This window comes from Peromyscus californicus, unplaced genomic scaffold (assembly GCF_007827085.1).
Source record: "Peromyscus californicus insignis strain IS unplaced genomic scaffold, ASM782708v3 Scaffold_10__1_contigs__length_136768540, whole genome shotgun sequence".
NCBI classification, from domain to species: domain Eukaryota; kingdom Metazoa; phylum Chordata; class Mammalia; order Rodentia; family Cricetidae; genus Peromyscus; species Peromyscus californicus.
Window position 1 is genome coordinate 101,793,502 of NW_026294391.1, and position 15,912 is coordinate 101,809,413.

The 15,912-nt window shown below is 44.9% G+C and overlaps 2 protein-coding genes across 2 annotated transcripts in view; one reads left to right on the plus strand and one right to left on the minus strand.

Annotated features, from left to right (window-relative positions):
• Positions 1–517: 517 nt before the first annotated feature.
• Positions 518–12,680, minus strand: LOC128115804 (rhox homeobox family member 2-like). Its single transcript, XM_052746884.1, has 4 exons — positions 12,586–12,680; positions 2,595–3,048; positions 1,920–1,965; positions 518–765 (listed from the first exon to the last, which is right to left on the minus strand). Exons 1-4 carry the CDS (start codon positions 12,626–12,628, stop codon positions 730–732), a joined length of 579 nt encoding a protein of 192 aa, XP_052602844.1. The 5' UTR covers positions 12,629–12,680; the 3' UTR covers positions 518–729.
• A 780-nt stretch (positions 12,681–13,460) lies between these two features.
• The window catches only part of LOC128110542 (rhox homeobox family member 1-like), a 126,381-nt gene continuing 123,929 nt past the window's right edge, over positions 13,461–15,912 (plus strand). Inside the window, exon 1 of the transcript XR_008218250.1 lies at positions 13,461–14,224. The gene's annotated coding sequence lies outside the window, so the exon portion shown is untranslated. The remainder of the gene's footprint in view (positions 14,225–15,912) is intronic.

Here is a 15,912-nt window from a genome sequence, read left to right on the forward strand (position 1 = left end):
TGAAATGAAACAGAAACATTCCTCTGGCCTGGACAGATGGATTCTCCTCTCCCTCTCAAGCATCAGGACTCTGGCCAGTGTGGCTCCTAGTGCCCTGGATGTCCACAGAGAGGATGCAAATCACACATCATATACCCCTTCCTCTCACTGTCAAACCTGGGACAAGTGTCTGGGAAGTATCCAGCTGGATCCAGGTTGAGACTTACTGGAGTGTGGGTGGGAACAGCCATGACTAGAAACACAGTGTCCTCTGCTGGGGTCTTGCCCCACCTGGCATTATAAATAATTGTTCCACAGAGGTGGAGTGAGTTGATAAGCCCATGATGAGGGTACAGAGAACCATATGGGGTCAGCATGAAGCAGCATAGCACCTGGAAATCTTCCTTACTTGGCAAGGCACAGGGACCATAGCCTGCCAGTGTCACCTCCTGCCATAAATGCCATTTCTGGAATAGGCTACTATGGTTCAAATACTTATACCCACATTTTAGTAACCTGAAAAACAATGGAACCAAAATACTGAGAATCCACCTCTTTATTGCTAAGATAATTGCAGGGAAGAAAAGGATGTCATGACCAGCATGGGTGGCCGAGACATTGGGGGCAGGGCCAGGCTCCACAACATCTGGCTCTGGACAGAGGTGGAACTCATGCGCTGCTCCAAAATCTTCAGGGATCGTTGTTCTGGGGACCAGGTGGTGCATCAAACAGCATTGATAGTGTAGTGCTTCACTTGAAATTCACTCTCCTGGTCCTAAACCAATCCTACAAGCAGAAGAAAGAGTTGCTTTAGTACACTGAACTGTACCACCACTGAAGAACACATGCTGTAACCTTGTATACTGGCTCATTGTATGGTAGGTATGTGCTCCAGGCCTGAGCAACTCCCCTAGCAAAGCACCACATTTTTGATTGCCAAGAAATTGTTTATTTGCCTAAGCCCTAGAACAGTTGAAGTCTTACCTCAAGTGTGTACTGATTGTTCAGAATGCTGGAAACAAAAGGTTTCATTCTCATTGAAACAGTCAAAACACCCCCATGAAGACCCAGAGGACATGTACTCCCACACCCAGTCCTTCAGCTATGGGACAGACCCAGAATATTGCCGCTTCCCTCCATCAATTGATATTGTTAATGCATTCTTTCAGGAAAGGATGCAGATCTAGCTTGTGAGTTGTTCCTGGTCCTTGCTGTGTGTCAAAAAGTATCAAAAAGAGTTCTCTTGGAACCTGGGAGAACTACTCAAGGCCCAAAGCTGTCTGTGAAAGGCTCCATGGTGACATCCTTTTGTGAGTATCCAGAATGCACATTTTATGAGACAAAGGGCACTTCTTCCTGTTCTAGGCTTCCTCCCTAGCCTCTAAGCACACTGTGTATAGGCCTTTCCCTTGTGGGCATGTGGTCTGGAAAAGTCAGGGCTGATTGTAATGGTGAGCAGAGTTCACATACATAACCAACAAAAGACAGGTAAAAGGGTTATAGGTCGTTTGAAGTTCCTGGTCCCAGTATTGATTCAGAACTAAGCCAGGCATGGGACATTTACAGACTAGATCAAGAAGTCTGAGAAAAGGTTTTCTGAGACACGCAGAGTGAAAGAGTTGAAGGTGGGCAAGAACATGGTCTCTTCACTTAAGTGAGGCATGCGGGCTGCACGGCCTTCAGAAGGTCATGGAGAGCACACTATGTTCACCGAGGGTCAGACAAAGCACCTTGGCATCTTAGGTTTCAGGTGTCCATGTTGGCATTTCCTGCCTGAGAAAATGGAGGTCTTTCCTCATCTTGAGCCTAGCCTGGGTGTGGACTGGTCTGGAGTCCTTGGGATACAACTTCAGGGTCCCACTCTTCTGCTATAATTATCCTCTAGATACAACATCACAAGATGTGGAGCCCTCCCAAAATATTGTGTTTAGAATACTGACCAGCACATCTGCTTCCGGCACACCCATCCATCTTGCAAGATCCTTCCTGAAGTGAAAAGATTCCAACATTTAGGCTTTGTGGTGGATGTAAACTGTATAAGGACATGTCCTGTTTGCTTTTAAATGTTTCTGTCCACACTTGTGTGTACACACACGTATACACACACACACACACACACACACACACACACACACACACACACACACACTATTCCTCACACCTGCTTTGAGACATACTTTAGTAACAGGGTTCTTTCAGGGACCAAAATTAAGGGTAATCCCCCAAACACAGGTATGTCGTCTATGTACTTAACATGTAAGCTTCATTAAGAGAGACTCCATGATGAAAAGTGTTAGCCAAATTTTAATCTGAGGTGGAATCCCTCCTACATTTTCCCAGTCACAACTCAGGCTTCTCACTCATACTTACAGAGACTCATTTAGAACAAGCATTGTCTAAATTTCCCACTCACTCACGTACCACTTAAACAGGCAACAAAACACATTCTTTCCACTTGGACCAGGGCACATCCCCCTACTCCAGAATCCAATTTCTGCTGGAGGGTCCAGACATGGTGGCTTTGTTTCTAGAGGAAATCAGGGTTCAGGGAGCACCAAAGGATAGCCTGGATACACTGCCTGAAAACCAGGCACCTAGCAGGGCATTCTGCTTACCTTACTTGAAAGCTGGGGTAGCGATTCTCTTTGAAAAGACGCTCTAGGTCCCGCAGCTGAGACTGGGTGAATCTGGTGCGTCTCTGGAAAGGTTTCCTGTCCCCAGCCTGGAGACTCTTGGTGCCCTCAGGCATTGCCGCCTCTTGCTGAGGCTGCTGTTCAATACTGCTGCCATGACCACCTTCCGCGGGGATCCCCTTGTCCATGGGGTCAGAACTACCATCTCCAGCATGACCTCCTTCCATTTCTTCTTCTTCGTTTTCTCCCTCCTCTACCACTCCTGTGGCTTCCTGAGTAAGACTGGATTGAGCAAGTTCTTCTTGAGCAGGCTTGCTTGGGGCAATTTCGCCCAGAGCAAGTTCGCCCTGAGCAAGCTCACCCTGAGCAAGCTCGCTCTGTAAAAGCTCCTTCTTTCCTCCTTCCTCTCCAGCCTTCAGGACCACTGCATTCCCACCTGCAAGAGAGAAAAATATAAAGCTAAACATCTGAGCATCATGGCCCATGGATCTTTGGAAAGCCTGGAGAGGGGTCACAGGCAGAGCCGGGTAATCGAAGTGCCGCGCCACTGGCCTTTCCACCAAATTTGCTTCCTGGACTTCGCCCAAGTCCAATCAGAACCATTTTACTGACCATGCTGTTCATGGTGCTCATCAGCTCCTGGACTCAGCATCCTGTTGAAACTGTGGCAGTAACCCTCACGAGTCTCCTTGCCGGGAATCTCTCAATCAGACCCGAGTTCCGAAGACTTAAAAGCCGTGTCCTCACGGTCTGACGCCAGAGGTACAGCTGTGACTCTTAACCCGGAAGGCTTGTCTTCTGGAGACTCAACGTAATTACAGTGTGTCCAATCACACATTCTGGCCTGCACAGCCTCAGTGGCTGTGGGCTTGTCCTCTGAGGTGCTTAGCCTGAAGCACTTTAGAGCTGCAAAGAGCAGGGAGTACTTTAAAAACTGCAGTGAGTGTGTGCGGTGGGGGTGCGGAACCTGTGGCTCTGGTTTGCTGCTTAGCTGACACCTCTAGTTTTGGGTAATGCTGGACTGTCCAAATTCAGTCATAGGGAGTAACCAAAAGACCTTTTCAAACTCAGCAGGCCCTTGAGCCCAGCTAAATCACTTTATTAAATTATGGAAATGTCCTTCAAACAAAATGCCCCAATCTTGCTTGTGCTGCCTTGAAGAGCCCTGTATGATGGCAACTCTGTGGGTAGGCCAGGGCAAGATCCTCCTGAGAGACTGTGCTCCCAACAGGGCTGAATTCCACTGGTGTTCACAAGCTCATTGTGATGGAGACCTTTCTCTACCAAGCTGTGCTTGACCAAGGTCCTAGGGTGACCCAGATACCTGAGGGCATCAAAGATCAACCCTGGGTACTGGCTCCAAACCTCACAGCTGTGAAGGTGAAAGACAGGAGGAGTAAGCAATTCTGGATGCAAGCTCTACAAAGAATCATTACAGGAAGGGGCGAACTGAGGAAAAGTTAGAGAGACTCCCCAGAGTAGGTGACATTCCCAAAATTTAAAAGAGCCACTGAGCTCTGTCACTTCGTGGTTTTTGTTTTTAATAGGATCATGGCAGAGTCTGGACAATGGCTGAGGTAATTGTTAGGAGATGGTTTATTTCTCTGGGATGTCCTAGGCTGAGACACTGGAGGTCCCACGGTCCACATGGTCTAGCCCACACCAAGGAGATGATTATGCTCTGTTTTTTGAGAAGGATTTATCTGTGTAATTTTAGAACCTGTTCTGGATCTCGCTCTGTAGACCAGGCTGGCCTTGAACTCACAGAGATCCACCTGGCTGTGCTGGGATTAAAGGTGTGCACCACCACCGCCCAGCGAGTCCAGCCTGGTTTACAGAGTGAATTTCAGGACAGCCAGGGCTGTTACACAGAGAAACTGTGACTCAGAAAACAAAACAACAGCAAAAGAATGCCCAAAATGGAAAAAAAAAAGACAAAAAAGCAATGCCCTGAACCTTTGATGAGGAATAAAGGAGTCAAGGGTTCCTTTTTTATCAGGTTTCAGCAGTAACTCTTGATAGATTCCAGGATGGAACTGGAGAGAGAGAAAATAACTTTCCTGGCCAGCTGTTTAGATGCACAGTCCTCTCTATCCCAGCCATTACAGGGTTAACATGTGAGGATTTGGGGTTCTCAGTATTCTTTCTTGTTTATATGGAGTACTCCCTCATTTCAAGGAGCCAAAGGATGCTTCTAAACTCCCTAGCTGTCATGGGCTTACTCTTTTTCTGAAGCTCTCCTCCCCACCATGTGCCTGCCTGTTGCCAGGTGGCTGACCTCAGTGTAGCCTCAAGCAGCATGGCTTTTGTTCTTCTCTTCTTCATCCTCTTCCTCCCTTGCAGGCAGCTGTGAGGTTTGCAACTTACCTGCCCTGAGGTGTTTTTTTAACTACAATAAATTGTTCATCAACTTCTATTTGAGTCTGTTCTTTTCCTTTAGCTTCCATTTGTGTCTGTTTTTAAATTATTTTACTAATGAAACTAAGAAATCCAAAGAGAGGACTCCGGTTTCTTGAGTATCATATTGTGGCTCTGCTGAGATACCCAGGATTTCCAGAAACATTCCTTTCTTGACTTATACTTTTTTAATTGGCAGAGAAAATGAGCCAAATTCTACACTCTCTGATGATATCAGAACCCACTATTGCTATTTGGCTAAATGGTCATGCTGTCAAAGTACCTACTAAATATTTATGTTTATTATAACCACAGACCCAGGCTGTTCTCAACCTTGATCAGAGGAGCTTCTTTTTACAGTGGGCAGCAGTCAATGGGGAGATACATAAGGGGCCAAAGTGTCCAGAATAAAAGACTCAGTGCTTAGCTCTAATTGAAACCTCTACAGTTCCTCCTACCACACACCAAGGCTTAAGGAATACTACGGAAGTAGAAGTTGAATGTAAGAGCTGGACGATGGAGAGCAGTGCTGTGAAATTGTCTTCTGGACATAACATGGCTATCAAACTCATTAACACACAGCAGCTGGGGTTACCTACAGATCAAGGCAGCCAAAATTCAGACATAGATCAGGGAGGAATTCTCCAGGTCTCACCCCTTATCAAGGAGCTATTGGCAGTTGATGGCTGCTGGTGGAGGGAACTTCATTATTCTTTGAGGGTTGGCCACTAATAGGATTCCCATGCTTCAGTAAATGGCTCTACATTCATGTACATATGAGCAGCACTAACTGGAATAGTGGGTTATTTTTTTTAAAAAAAAAAGCTAAGCCACTTTGGTTGGCAATGCTCCCCACAGAAACCATAGACTAACAAAACCCCCAGTACCAGGTATGAGAAACACCTTTTCAAATGGTTGGACAGGGTAATACAGGTGACTCCTGAAATAATATAGACTATCAATGTAGCCCTTGGTTGTGTGAGACTCAATTGCTGAAGACACTGCACACTTAGGATCAGATGGCTCAAGTGGATCTGACCTGAAAGTCTCTTTCCTGTAGTCTAGCTTCCATGGTTCCAGAAAACACTATGCAAACTGCCAAGGGAGAGAAGCAATTAAACAGTCCTACTCATCTTCAACACCTATGAACCACAGCAATGACCAGCATAGCAAGATATGCATAAAGGTACAATAAATGGCACTCACATGTTGGTGCCAACCACCAGCTGTCTAATTTGACCTAAGGCCTACTCAACAGGAGAAAAATTATGCCTGATACTGGAAACCTAGCCAGCTTGTTCAGGCCAGTGAGACCAAGGGCCTTAGAAAAGAATCCAGTATCACCACTTTGCTAGACCAGCATAATTACTTACGCATTCTAAATCTTATTCTTATACCTTTGGGTAAGTGTAGCTATCATCCCTCATCAAAGAAGCTTCTCTTTACAGCAAATGGAGACCACCATAGAATGCCACAACTGGACATAATGCAGAGATCAATGGATCATGTGGATCCAAACCCCAACAGATACATCTGCATCACAGATCCCTCATCTATGGCTCAGGGAACATCATAGATGAGGAGATGGAAAGATTGTAAGAGCTGGAATACTAGGAAGTCTGCCACGAAACAGTCTCTCCTAGAAATGGCTGCATAAACAAGACCAGAACAAATAGCACTACCAATGAACACATTAATGTGGAGAGGGAAACAGTTTTCAGGGTCCTGTCCCTAGACAAAGAACTACAGGCAGTAGTAACTGCTAGGAGAAGGAAAATTAGCCTCTTCCAGAGATATGCCCCTTGATTAGTTATCTAATGCAGAGTGGTCAGGCCTGAAACCATATCCACACAAACAACAAAAATGGACTCATCAGGTTGTACACATATGTACCAAACAATAATAATAATAAAAGAAAAAGTGGGCTGTAGCTTAAGTTTTCCTGCCTGGCCCACAGTCAGAACAAATCTCTCTCACCTGCCAGTCCCACAGCCTCTCAAACCCGACCAAGTAAACACAGAGACTTATATTGGTTTCAAACTGTATGGCTGGGGCAGGCTTCTTGCTAACTGTTCTTACAGCTTAAATTAATCCATTTCCATAAATCTATACCTTGCCACATGGCTCGTGGCTTACCGGCATCTTCACATGCTGTTTCTCATCGTGGCGGCTGGCAGTGTCTCTCTGACTCAGCCTTCCACTTCCCAGCTTTATTCTCCTCCTTGTCCCGCCTACACTTCCTGCCTAGCCAATGGCCAATCAGTGTTTTATTTAATGACTAATCAGCAACACATTTGCCATACAGAACATCCCACAACAGTGGGCTATCAATTTGAGAGTGGGGGGGACGTAGGAGGGTTCTGAGGGAGGGTACCTGAGAGGGGCTGGAAGGAGGAACGGGGGGAAGGGATATAATTCTATTTCAATTTAAAACTTAGTTTATAAAAACATGAAGTTGACAATGGGATATGTTGTGGGGAATATGGAGAGCTTGATGGAGGGAAATGGAATTAAATATGTTTCATTGTATTCATGTATGAAATTCTCAAGTATAAAGAAAAACTGAAAAAAACGACTATAAAAAGCTACTGGTTATTGGTTCACCCTCTAAGTACAGATAAGTAGTTTCAGTGAGAACATGGAAATCACAGTTTCTCAATCAAATATTCTGGTTTCTCATGGAAATTATACAGCTTTGATAACTAATTCATCAGATAACTAGTTCATCAGATATCTAGAGTAACCAAAGCTGGAAAACTCACTCTCATCAATGATCACTTCCTATTTGAGGATCTTTTCTGTAATTAGTGAGAAGCCCTGATGTAATATGAGCAATAACCATTAAATAGAAGAATAAATATTTGGAGCCAGAAGGCCAAAATCTATAATTGTGAAATGTTAGTCTTAGTCAAACCCACAATGGGGTAGCACTCCACACAAATGAGATGTCTATTATTCCCAAAGTTATGATGATATTTTATTTATGCTGAAATGTGATTTTATTTTTATGTTAATAAATAAAGTTGCCTGTAGATCAGAGATCATAGCCATTAAGCAGAAGTCTGGCAGTGGTAGCACATGCCCTTAATCCAATCACATGTCAGGCAGAGTCTCTGTATGGTCAAGGACACAGCCAAGCAAGGTGACCTGAACTTTTAATCCCAGTACCAACCATAGAGACCTGGAAGTCTGTATAGACAGGCAGTGATGAGGAAGTCATGTGGTTGGGTTTAGAGCCAATGAGAAGGCAGAACATAAAGGCAATAAAAAGACAGGTCACACAGGAAGAAGGTCTTTCTCTCTCAGGGGAAGCAACAGCAGTGAGTGGTAAGCTAAAGGGAATCATGGCTCTTTCTCTGATCTCTTAGGCTTTAACTCTGTATTTGGCTCTGTGTTTCATATTTACTAAGATGGTTTAGAATTTCATCTACACAAAGTAGAAAATAACTTCCACGTGTGAGGATAGTCACCTTGTAAATTATTACCAATAAATGTGAAATGGTAGAGCTGCTCTGGAAAATGGTACATAGTTCCTCAAAAACATCAACATGAAATTATAACCCTCTTGATCCACTCCATTTCTGGGTATATACTCAGAAGAACTGAAAGAAAGGATTCAAACACATGGATCTACACAGAGTCATATTAGCATTACTCACAATAGCTGAGATTAGAACAACTGACATGTCCCATGATGATGAATGAATGAAAAATATGCTCTGTATGCAGAATGAGACATTATTCATACTCAAAACGGAATAAAACCATAGATTCAGTGTCCAGCATCACTCATTAAAAACAGAATGATATTCTAATAATACAGTATTGTTGAATCTTGAAAACTTTGTGCCAAGACAAAATCCAGACCCAACAGAATAAACAAACTATACAGTTCCATTAATGGGAAGTCCCACCAGTCAAAATCAACAATAGTATAACAATATTTTACACGAACATACACTCAGAATTCACATCTTTATTGACACTGTAGTACTGCAGAAATAAGGCTGTCAGACTCTGCATGAGTGATCTCGGTGTTGTTGGCACTAGGAGAACCCAGCCTCATCCCTAACTGGCTCCTGGATAAGACTGGCATTCTAAGGTTTCTCCAAGATCTTGAGGACAAGATGGTCTGGACATCTGCTGGTACCCTCTGCATTCTTCTAGCCTAAAACTCTACAGTCAAAGGGAGAGCAGGATTCCTTCAGTATATGAAACAGTTCATCTCACCATAGAAACACGCATCCTGTAACTTTATGTGGCAGTGAGATTTTAAATGACACTTTTTAATCGCACAAATACTTTAAAGAGTTGGTAGTCTAGCTCAGAGGTTCAGTGGTTTGTCATAAATGTGAGAGATCCCGAGTTCCATCCCCAATAACACAGTAATAATGAGTATAACAATGCCCCCTACACTGCCTCAGTATATATAACACCACATCCAGTGCTCAGAGAGCACTGACTCTGTTTCAGGCTCAACAGTATACCTGCACTTTATCTCCCTCCTCCAATTTTAATATTTTTGTGTTTTGTGTTTGTTTTTTTTCGAGACAGGGTTTCTCTGTGTAGTTTTGGTGCCTGTCCTGGATCTCGCTCTGTACACCAGGCTGGCCTTGAAGTCACAGAGATCTGCCTGGTTCTGCCTCCCAAGTGCTGGGATTAAAGGCATGCGCCACCACCGCTGGTAATTTTAATATTTTTAATGCTTTCTTCCAGGGTATTGCAGGTCCCGATCCTTGATGTGAGGAGCCATGAAAAACAACTATTTTTCAAATACCTGTGAACTATGAAAGGCCATAAGCAAGAGCTATGAAACTGCCAGTTTCTCTCAGTATCCTACTTAATGAAGTCGCCCTTGTATTGTCCTATTGCATATTCCCAAACTTATGATTTGTGAGACAAAGGGCCCTTCTTCCTGTTTGGTGCCAATGCCTCTCTTCTCACTATTTGGAGTCCTTCCCCTTAGTGAGTACCTAGTTTGAAAATCCAGGGCAACAACGTACTTGTTGGAAGACTCTAACACAGAGTCATGCACCTAACAGTAGTACAAGGGAGCTAAATGTGGTATGGGCTGATGGTAGGCTCATGTTCCCAATGCTGGTTTCATAACACAGCTCTTATGATGTCTATTAAACAGAGCAGGAGAGGCCTGTGGAAAGCTTTTCCAAGATATTCATGTTCAGAGGTTTGAAAGTAGATAAGAACATTGATTTTTCACTTCTTTGTGGCCTCTGGGTTGCCCTGATTTCAGAAATCCACTGAAAGCACACTAGGTAAATCTAGGGAGGAACAGGCAGCTCAGCAATCTTAAGTTTCTTGGTTCCCCAACTGTCATTATACACCTGAGAATGTGTAGTTCTTGTCCCCCACCCTGAGCCAGGCCTGCCTGTGATCCCAGCTGGTGGCCTTGAGGCTCAGCCACAGGTACCTGCTGTTATAGAAACACCATTCCAGCATCTAGGGCACCTTTCATGGCTGCATTCATCAAGGGTGCTGCTGAGTATGTGAAGGCTAAAGAAGCTTCACTTTACACTAGGTATCCTGGTACCCACCAGCCGTTGGTTGCTGACTCCAGTCCTTGGAAGATACATGTAGCAGGAATCTTAAAAGGTTCTTATTAATAAAATCAAACCTGAGGTCAGTTATTGGGGTGAATACTAGAAGATCAGAGAAGCAGAATAAGCCACAGCTACCTCAGCTTGCCAGTTCCTCAGCTGATCTTGTTTCCTCAGACTGGAAGCTTCTGTGTCTTCATCCCAATGGCTCTCAGCTGAACTGCTGCTCAAAAGCCTGAATGCTTAACCAGTCAAAAGCTTCTAGTTTGTAGTCCTCACGCCTTATATATCTTTCTGCTTTCTGCCATCACTCCCTGGGATTAAAGGCGTGAGTCACCAGCCTGGCTGTTTCCAATGTGGCCTTGAACTCACAGAGATCCAGAGGGATTTCTGCCTCTGGAATGCTAGGATTAAAGGCGTGTGCTACCACTGCCTAACCTCTATGTTTAATATTGTGGCTGTTCTGTCTCTGACCCCAGATAAGTTTATTAGCGTGCACAATATTTCGGGGAACACAATACCACTACAAGTTCCCAGTAACCCTGACTCAGTGACCCCTCACCCCAAAATGGACAGCCATGACCAGCTTCTTGTTATGACATTACTAACTGCTTGTTTTGCTCCTATAACTTGTTTATGAAGATACCCAAAGATTGTTTGGAGTTGCCTTAACCACTTAACTTGGCAGAACAGAAGTTTTTGCTTGCTTGTGTAGATATTGAAGGTGTTCATGCAGTTTTTCCCTTTAAAAATCCTTTCCCATACCCCTCCTTCATGGCAATCTCAAATTTGGCTCAGATATTGTTGGTCCTGGTAGCAGCTGATCAAGAAATCTTTTAATTATAATTGAATTGAGTCTGTGGTCTTTTTCCAGAGGTCACAAACTCCATAACAAGTTGAAAGAGTTAAACATTAGAAAAGAGGAACGAGCCTCAGTCTCAGACCCCCAACCGCACAGCCTCAGCAGAACATTAGAAAAGAGGAACAAGCACCAGTCCCAGACCCCCCAAACTGTTAGCCTCAGCAGAAATATTCTTGTGATGTTTCTTATGGCATCAGCAGAATGATCTTGTGATATTATTTGGGTCTAGCAGAATATCCTGTGGCTATTCTAGGAAGAAAAACAGCCCCCATGGAAAATCCCCATAGCTATACACCCCTCCCCAGTACTGAATTTTAAACTAGCCAATTATGTATTGCCCCGAATGCTATGCTAATATTATGGTTTTCGCCTTTAAAAGATGCCTGCAATTATTGTTCGGGGCTCCTCTCACTGAATTGTGTAGGGGGGTCCTTTTGCGCAAATGATTTAAATAAAGCCTCATGTGATTGCATCAACTGGTCTGGAGTCCGGGTTTCTGGGGCGCCCACCAGAGAGGATAGTGCCCTGAGTCTATCAAAGTACAGTTAATGACACCATCCCAATGTTCCCTTCTGTCTTTGTCTTTTTCTCAATCTACTCTTGATAAGAGTGATAGTTTTCTCTCTTCAAATATTATTTTTTTTTCTCTGTAGCCCTGGCTGTCCTGGAACTTGCTACATAGACCAGGCCAGCCTCCAAGTGTTGGGATTAAGGGCATGAGCCATCATCACATGTGGCCACTTTAAATTATTTTATGTGTATGGGTGATTTGCCTGTATGTCTGTCTGTGCAGCACATACACACCTGGTGCCCACAGAGGCCAAAAGAGGGTTCTGGATACCCAGGAATGGGGTTAAAAACAGTTGCTAGTCACCATGAGGGTGCTAGGAATTGAACTTGGGTTCTCTGGAAGAGCAGCCAGTGCCGCCATCTCTCCAGTCTCATAGATGATAACTTTTTATAGCTACAGATAAACACCTTTGGATTGGATCAATAAATTCATTACCAGTTTCTGAACAAATTAAAGAGAATTTCATGCTACCACAGGTGAGTATGTGGCACAAACCGAGAGCAGGTATTCATGAACAACAAATATTAAAACGTAATTCTTTATAAAGTATTATAGACAAGAAGAAAAAGGGCTCCCAGTATCGCTCACCTCCTGCTGTGGTAATGTCGGCCATGTTGGCCATGTTGGCCATCACGCAGGGAACGGATCAGGCAGACAAGGGGGTGGGGATAGGGGGTGTGGGGGGGGGTGAGGGGGGGGGCAATAAGGAGGAGGAGCCGGAGGATGAGCCAGAGGAAGAGGAGCCGGCAGAAGAGGAGGAACGGCAGAAGAGGAGGAGCTGGGGACCAGCCGGCAGAAGAGGATGAGCCGGCGGAAGGGGAGGAGCCGGCGGAAGGGGAGGAGCCGGCGGAAGGGGAGGAGCTGGCGGAAGGGGAGGAGCCGGGGAGGAGCCGGCGGAAGGGGAGGAGCCGGAGAAAGAGGAGGAGCTGGGGAGGAGTCGGCGGAAGAGGAGGAGCCGGGGAGGAGCCGGCGGAAGAGGAGGAGCCGGGGAGGAGCCGGCGGAAGAGGAGGAGCCGAGGAGGAGCCGGCGGAAGAGAAGGAGCTAGGGAGGAGCCGGCGGAAGAGGAGGAGCCGGAAGAGGAAGAGACGGCAGAAGGGGAGGAGCCAGCGGAAGGGGAGGAGCCGGCAGAAGAGGAGGAGCCGGGGAGGAGCCGGTGGAAGGGGAGGAGCCGGCAGAAGAGGAGGAGCCGGCGGAAGGGGAGGAGCTGGGGAGGAGCCGGCAGAAGAAGAGGAGCCCGCGGAAGAGGAGGAGCTGGGGAGGAGCCGGCAGAAGAGGAGGAGCTGGGGAGGAGCCGGCAGAAGAGGTGGAGCCGGGGAGGAGCCAGCAGAAGAGGAGGAGCCGGCAGAAGGGGAGGAGCCATCGGAAGGGGAGGAGCCAGCGGAAGGGGCGGAGCCGGGGAGGAGCCGGCAGAAGAGGAGCTGGGGAGGAGCCGGCGGAAGAGGAGGAGCTGGCGGAAGGGGAGGAGCCGGCAGAAGAGGAGGAGCCAGGGAGGATCCACCGGAAGAGGAGGAGGAGGAGCTGGCGAAGGAGGAGGAAGAGGAGCTGCAGAGGAGGAGGAGGAGGAGGAAGAAGAGCTGGTGGCCACAGCAGCTGTGGAGGAGGCGGCAGCGTCGATGGCGGAGGAGGAGGCGCCACAGAGGAGGAGGAGCCGCGGAGGAGGAGAAGGAAGAGGAGAGGGCTGGCCGCGCTGCACTGAGGAAGGAGGTGGCGGGAGGGCTCCCGCCCTCCTGCCCTCCTGCCCCGCCTCGACCTGGACTGTTCCTGTAAGGCAGGGAGACCATGAGTAAACTCTCCTTCAGAGCGTGGGCGCTGAACGCTGCCAAACCGCTGCTTTTCTACCATGGCAAGGACATGCCTGATCTCAAAGACTGCGTCACTGGGCTGTGCCCCAGATCGGGATGGAGGAGGAGGAATTGGAACATCACTTACAGCGAGCTATTTCAGCGCAGCAAGTATTTAGAGAAAAAAAAAGAGAGAGCATGGTCCTTCCAGTTCCCCTAGAAAGAGAGCAATGTCAACTGTTACCATTGCTTGTAAAAAGGGGAGTTTAAACAGCCCATACAGTTCATTCACATTCAGCCTTTTAACCTAGACAGTGAGCAACCAGATTATGATATGGATTCAGAAGATGAGACATTATTAAATAGACTTAACAGAAACATGGAAAGTAAGCCTTTGTAATTTGAAATTATGATTGACAGACTGGAAAAAGCCAGTTCTAACCAGGTACTGTGCCATGTAAAAGTCTCTTTATAATTAAACCGGTTAACACCTTTGCTTCTCCCCATCCAAGTGTATTGTGTGAATGTGCTGCATTTTACTGTTGAATTTCTTTCTTTTTTTGACATCCTAGAATTTCTATGTGAACAAAATACTTCATCATTTTCTTGAATAGGAGCATAGAGAATAATGTTCTTACCTTTTCCCATATGGATTGAATCGTGTTATAGAGCCTTGATCCTTTGCCTAGTTGCTATATTCTTGATAGTTCTGTAACTAATTTTGTTTAATTGTGTTTCTGAGGTAGTGATCATAAATCTTGTTCAATTGCCCAAAATTATACAAATTTCCATTATTTTAATGAGTTTAAAGTTTAATAACTTGTTCAATTGCCCAAAATTATACAAATTTCCATTATTTTAATGAGTTTAAAGTTTAATAATTGCATATTACTCAAAATGCTAAGGTCTAGAAAATTATTCACAAAGTAATTGAGAATTTTCTTAGTGAGCTATTCCAAAATTTTACAAGGAATTTAAAATAACTGTCTTTCTAGAAAGAATTAAATGGCACATGTCAGGAGACTTTAAGTGTTTATCCTTTTGATTTAATGACCTTTGTACATTCTCTCTTATTTGTGGATCCTAGCTCCAGATCTTTCGATGTGAGTATATAACCCAGAGTAATCTCAGAAACAAGGGAATTCAAAAAGGGCTTGGGGCCAGGAGAAGGAACTCATCTCTTCCATGGAAGAGTTCCTTGAGAGGTTGTCCAATCCCAAGTGGTCATCCCTAAACACATGTACATAAGAGCAACTCTAAATGGACTCAGCAGGTTGTATTTTTGTATGTGTGTGTGCGTGTGCTCTTAAAAAAACATTAAATATTTAACTCAGCAGGCTATATTTATATATACATATGTGTGCATGTGTCCGTGTGTGTATTGTGTGCATGCAAGTGTGTGTGTGTGTGTGTGTGTGTGTGTGTGTGTGTGTGTGCCAATAATAGATGAAGAAAACTTGATACTGCTTTAATGGCACTGGGATTTATAATTTTCTCATAAAAGACATTTTTGAGAAGGGTTTCTCTGTGCAGCATTGGCTGTCCTGGAACTCACTCTGTAGACCAGGCTGGCCTCGAACTCACAGAGATCTGCCTGCCTCTGCCTCCCGAGTGCTGGGATTAAAGATGTGCATCACCACTGCCCAGCATAAAAGACAAATTTTAACTGTTTTGGTTCAAAGCCAACAGACCTAGGGTCTAGCCCTATTATCCTTAATGAACAACTGGAACTCTTTCTGTGCACAAATTTTATTTATTGTAATATCCCTCATAAAATTCATTTGACAATTAAATGAGGTAATAATGTTTTACATGTATGTTACAAAACTGAGTTTACTATATCTTAGGTATTTTAATGTTGTTTATTGGCTTATGCATTTTGCATGCCATTTCTGTTATATAAGACATGAGTTTTAATTTTTCTTAATTTTTAAAGTTATGGTTCAAATGAGAGGTTTCAATAAGAAAATTTCATCCTTATGAGTCATTATAGTCATTATACTCTGCTCTAGTTCATTCCCCTCCTGCATTGCCTTTCCAAATACTTTTTTTTTTTTGGTGTTTTTTTAGACAGGGTTTCTCTGTGTAACAGTCCTGGCTGTCCTGGAACTCACTTTTGTAGACCAGGCTGGT

Coding starts and splice junctions, on each gene's coding strand:
- LOC128115804 (XM_052746884.1), bottom strand. CDS start 12,628: ATGGCCAACATGGCCAACATGGCCGACATTACCACAGCAGGAG. Junction 1,966..2,594: donor TACCCCAGCTTTCAAGTAAG/GTAAGCAGAATG, acceptor TTTTCACTTCAG/GAAGGATCTTGCAAGATGGA. Junction 766..1,919: donor TGCCGGAAGCAGATGTGCTG/GTCAGTATTCTA, acceptor TTCTGCTTGTAG/GATTGGTTTAGGACCAGGAG.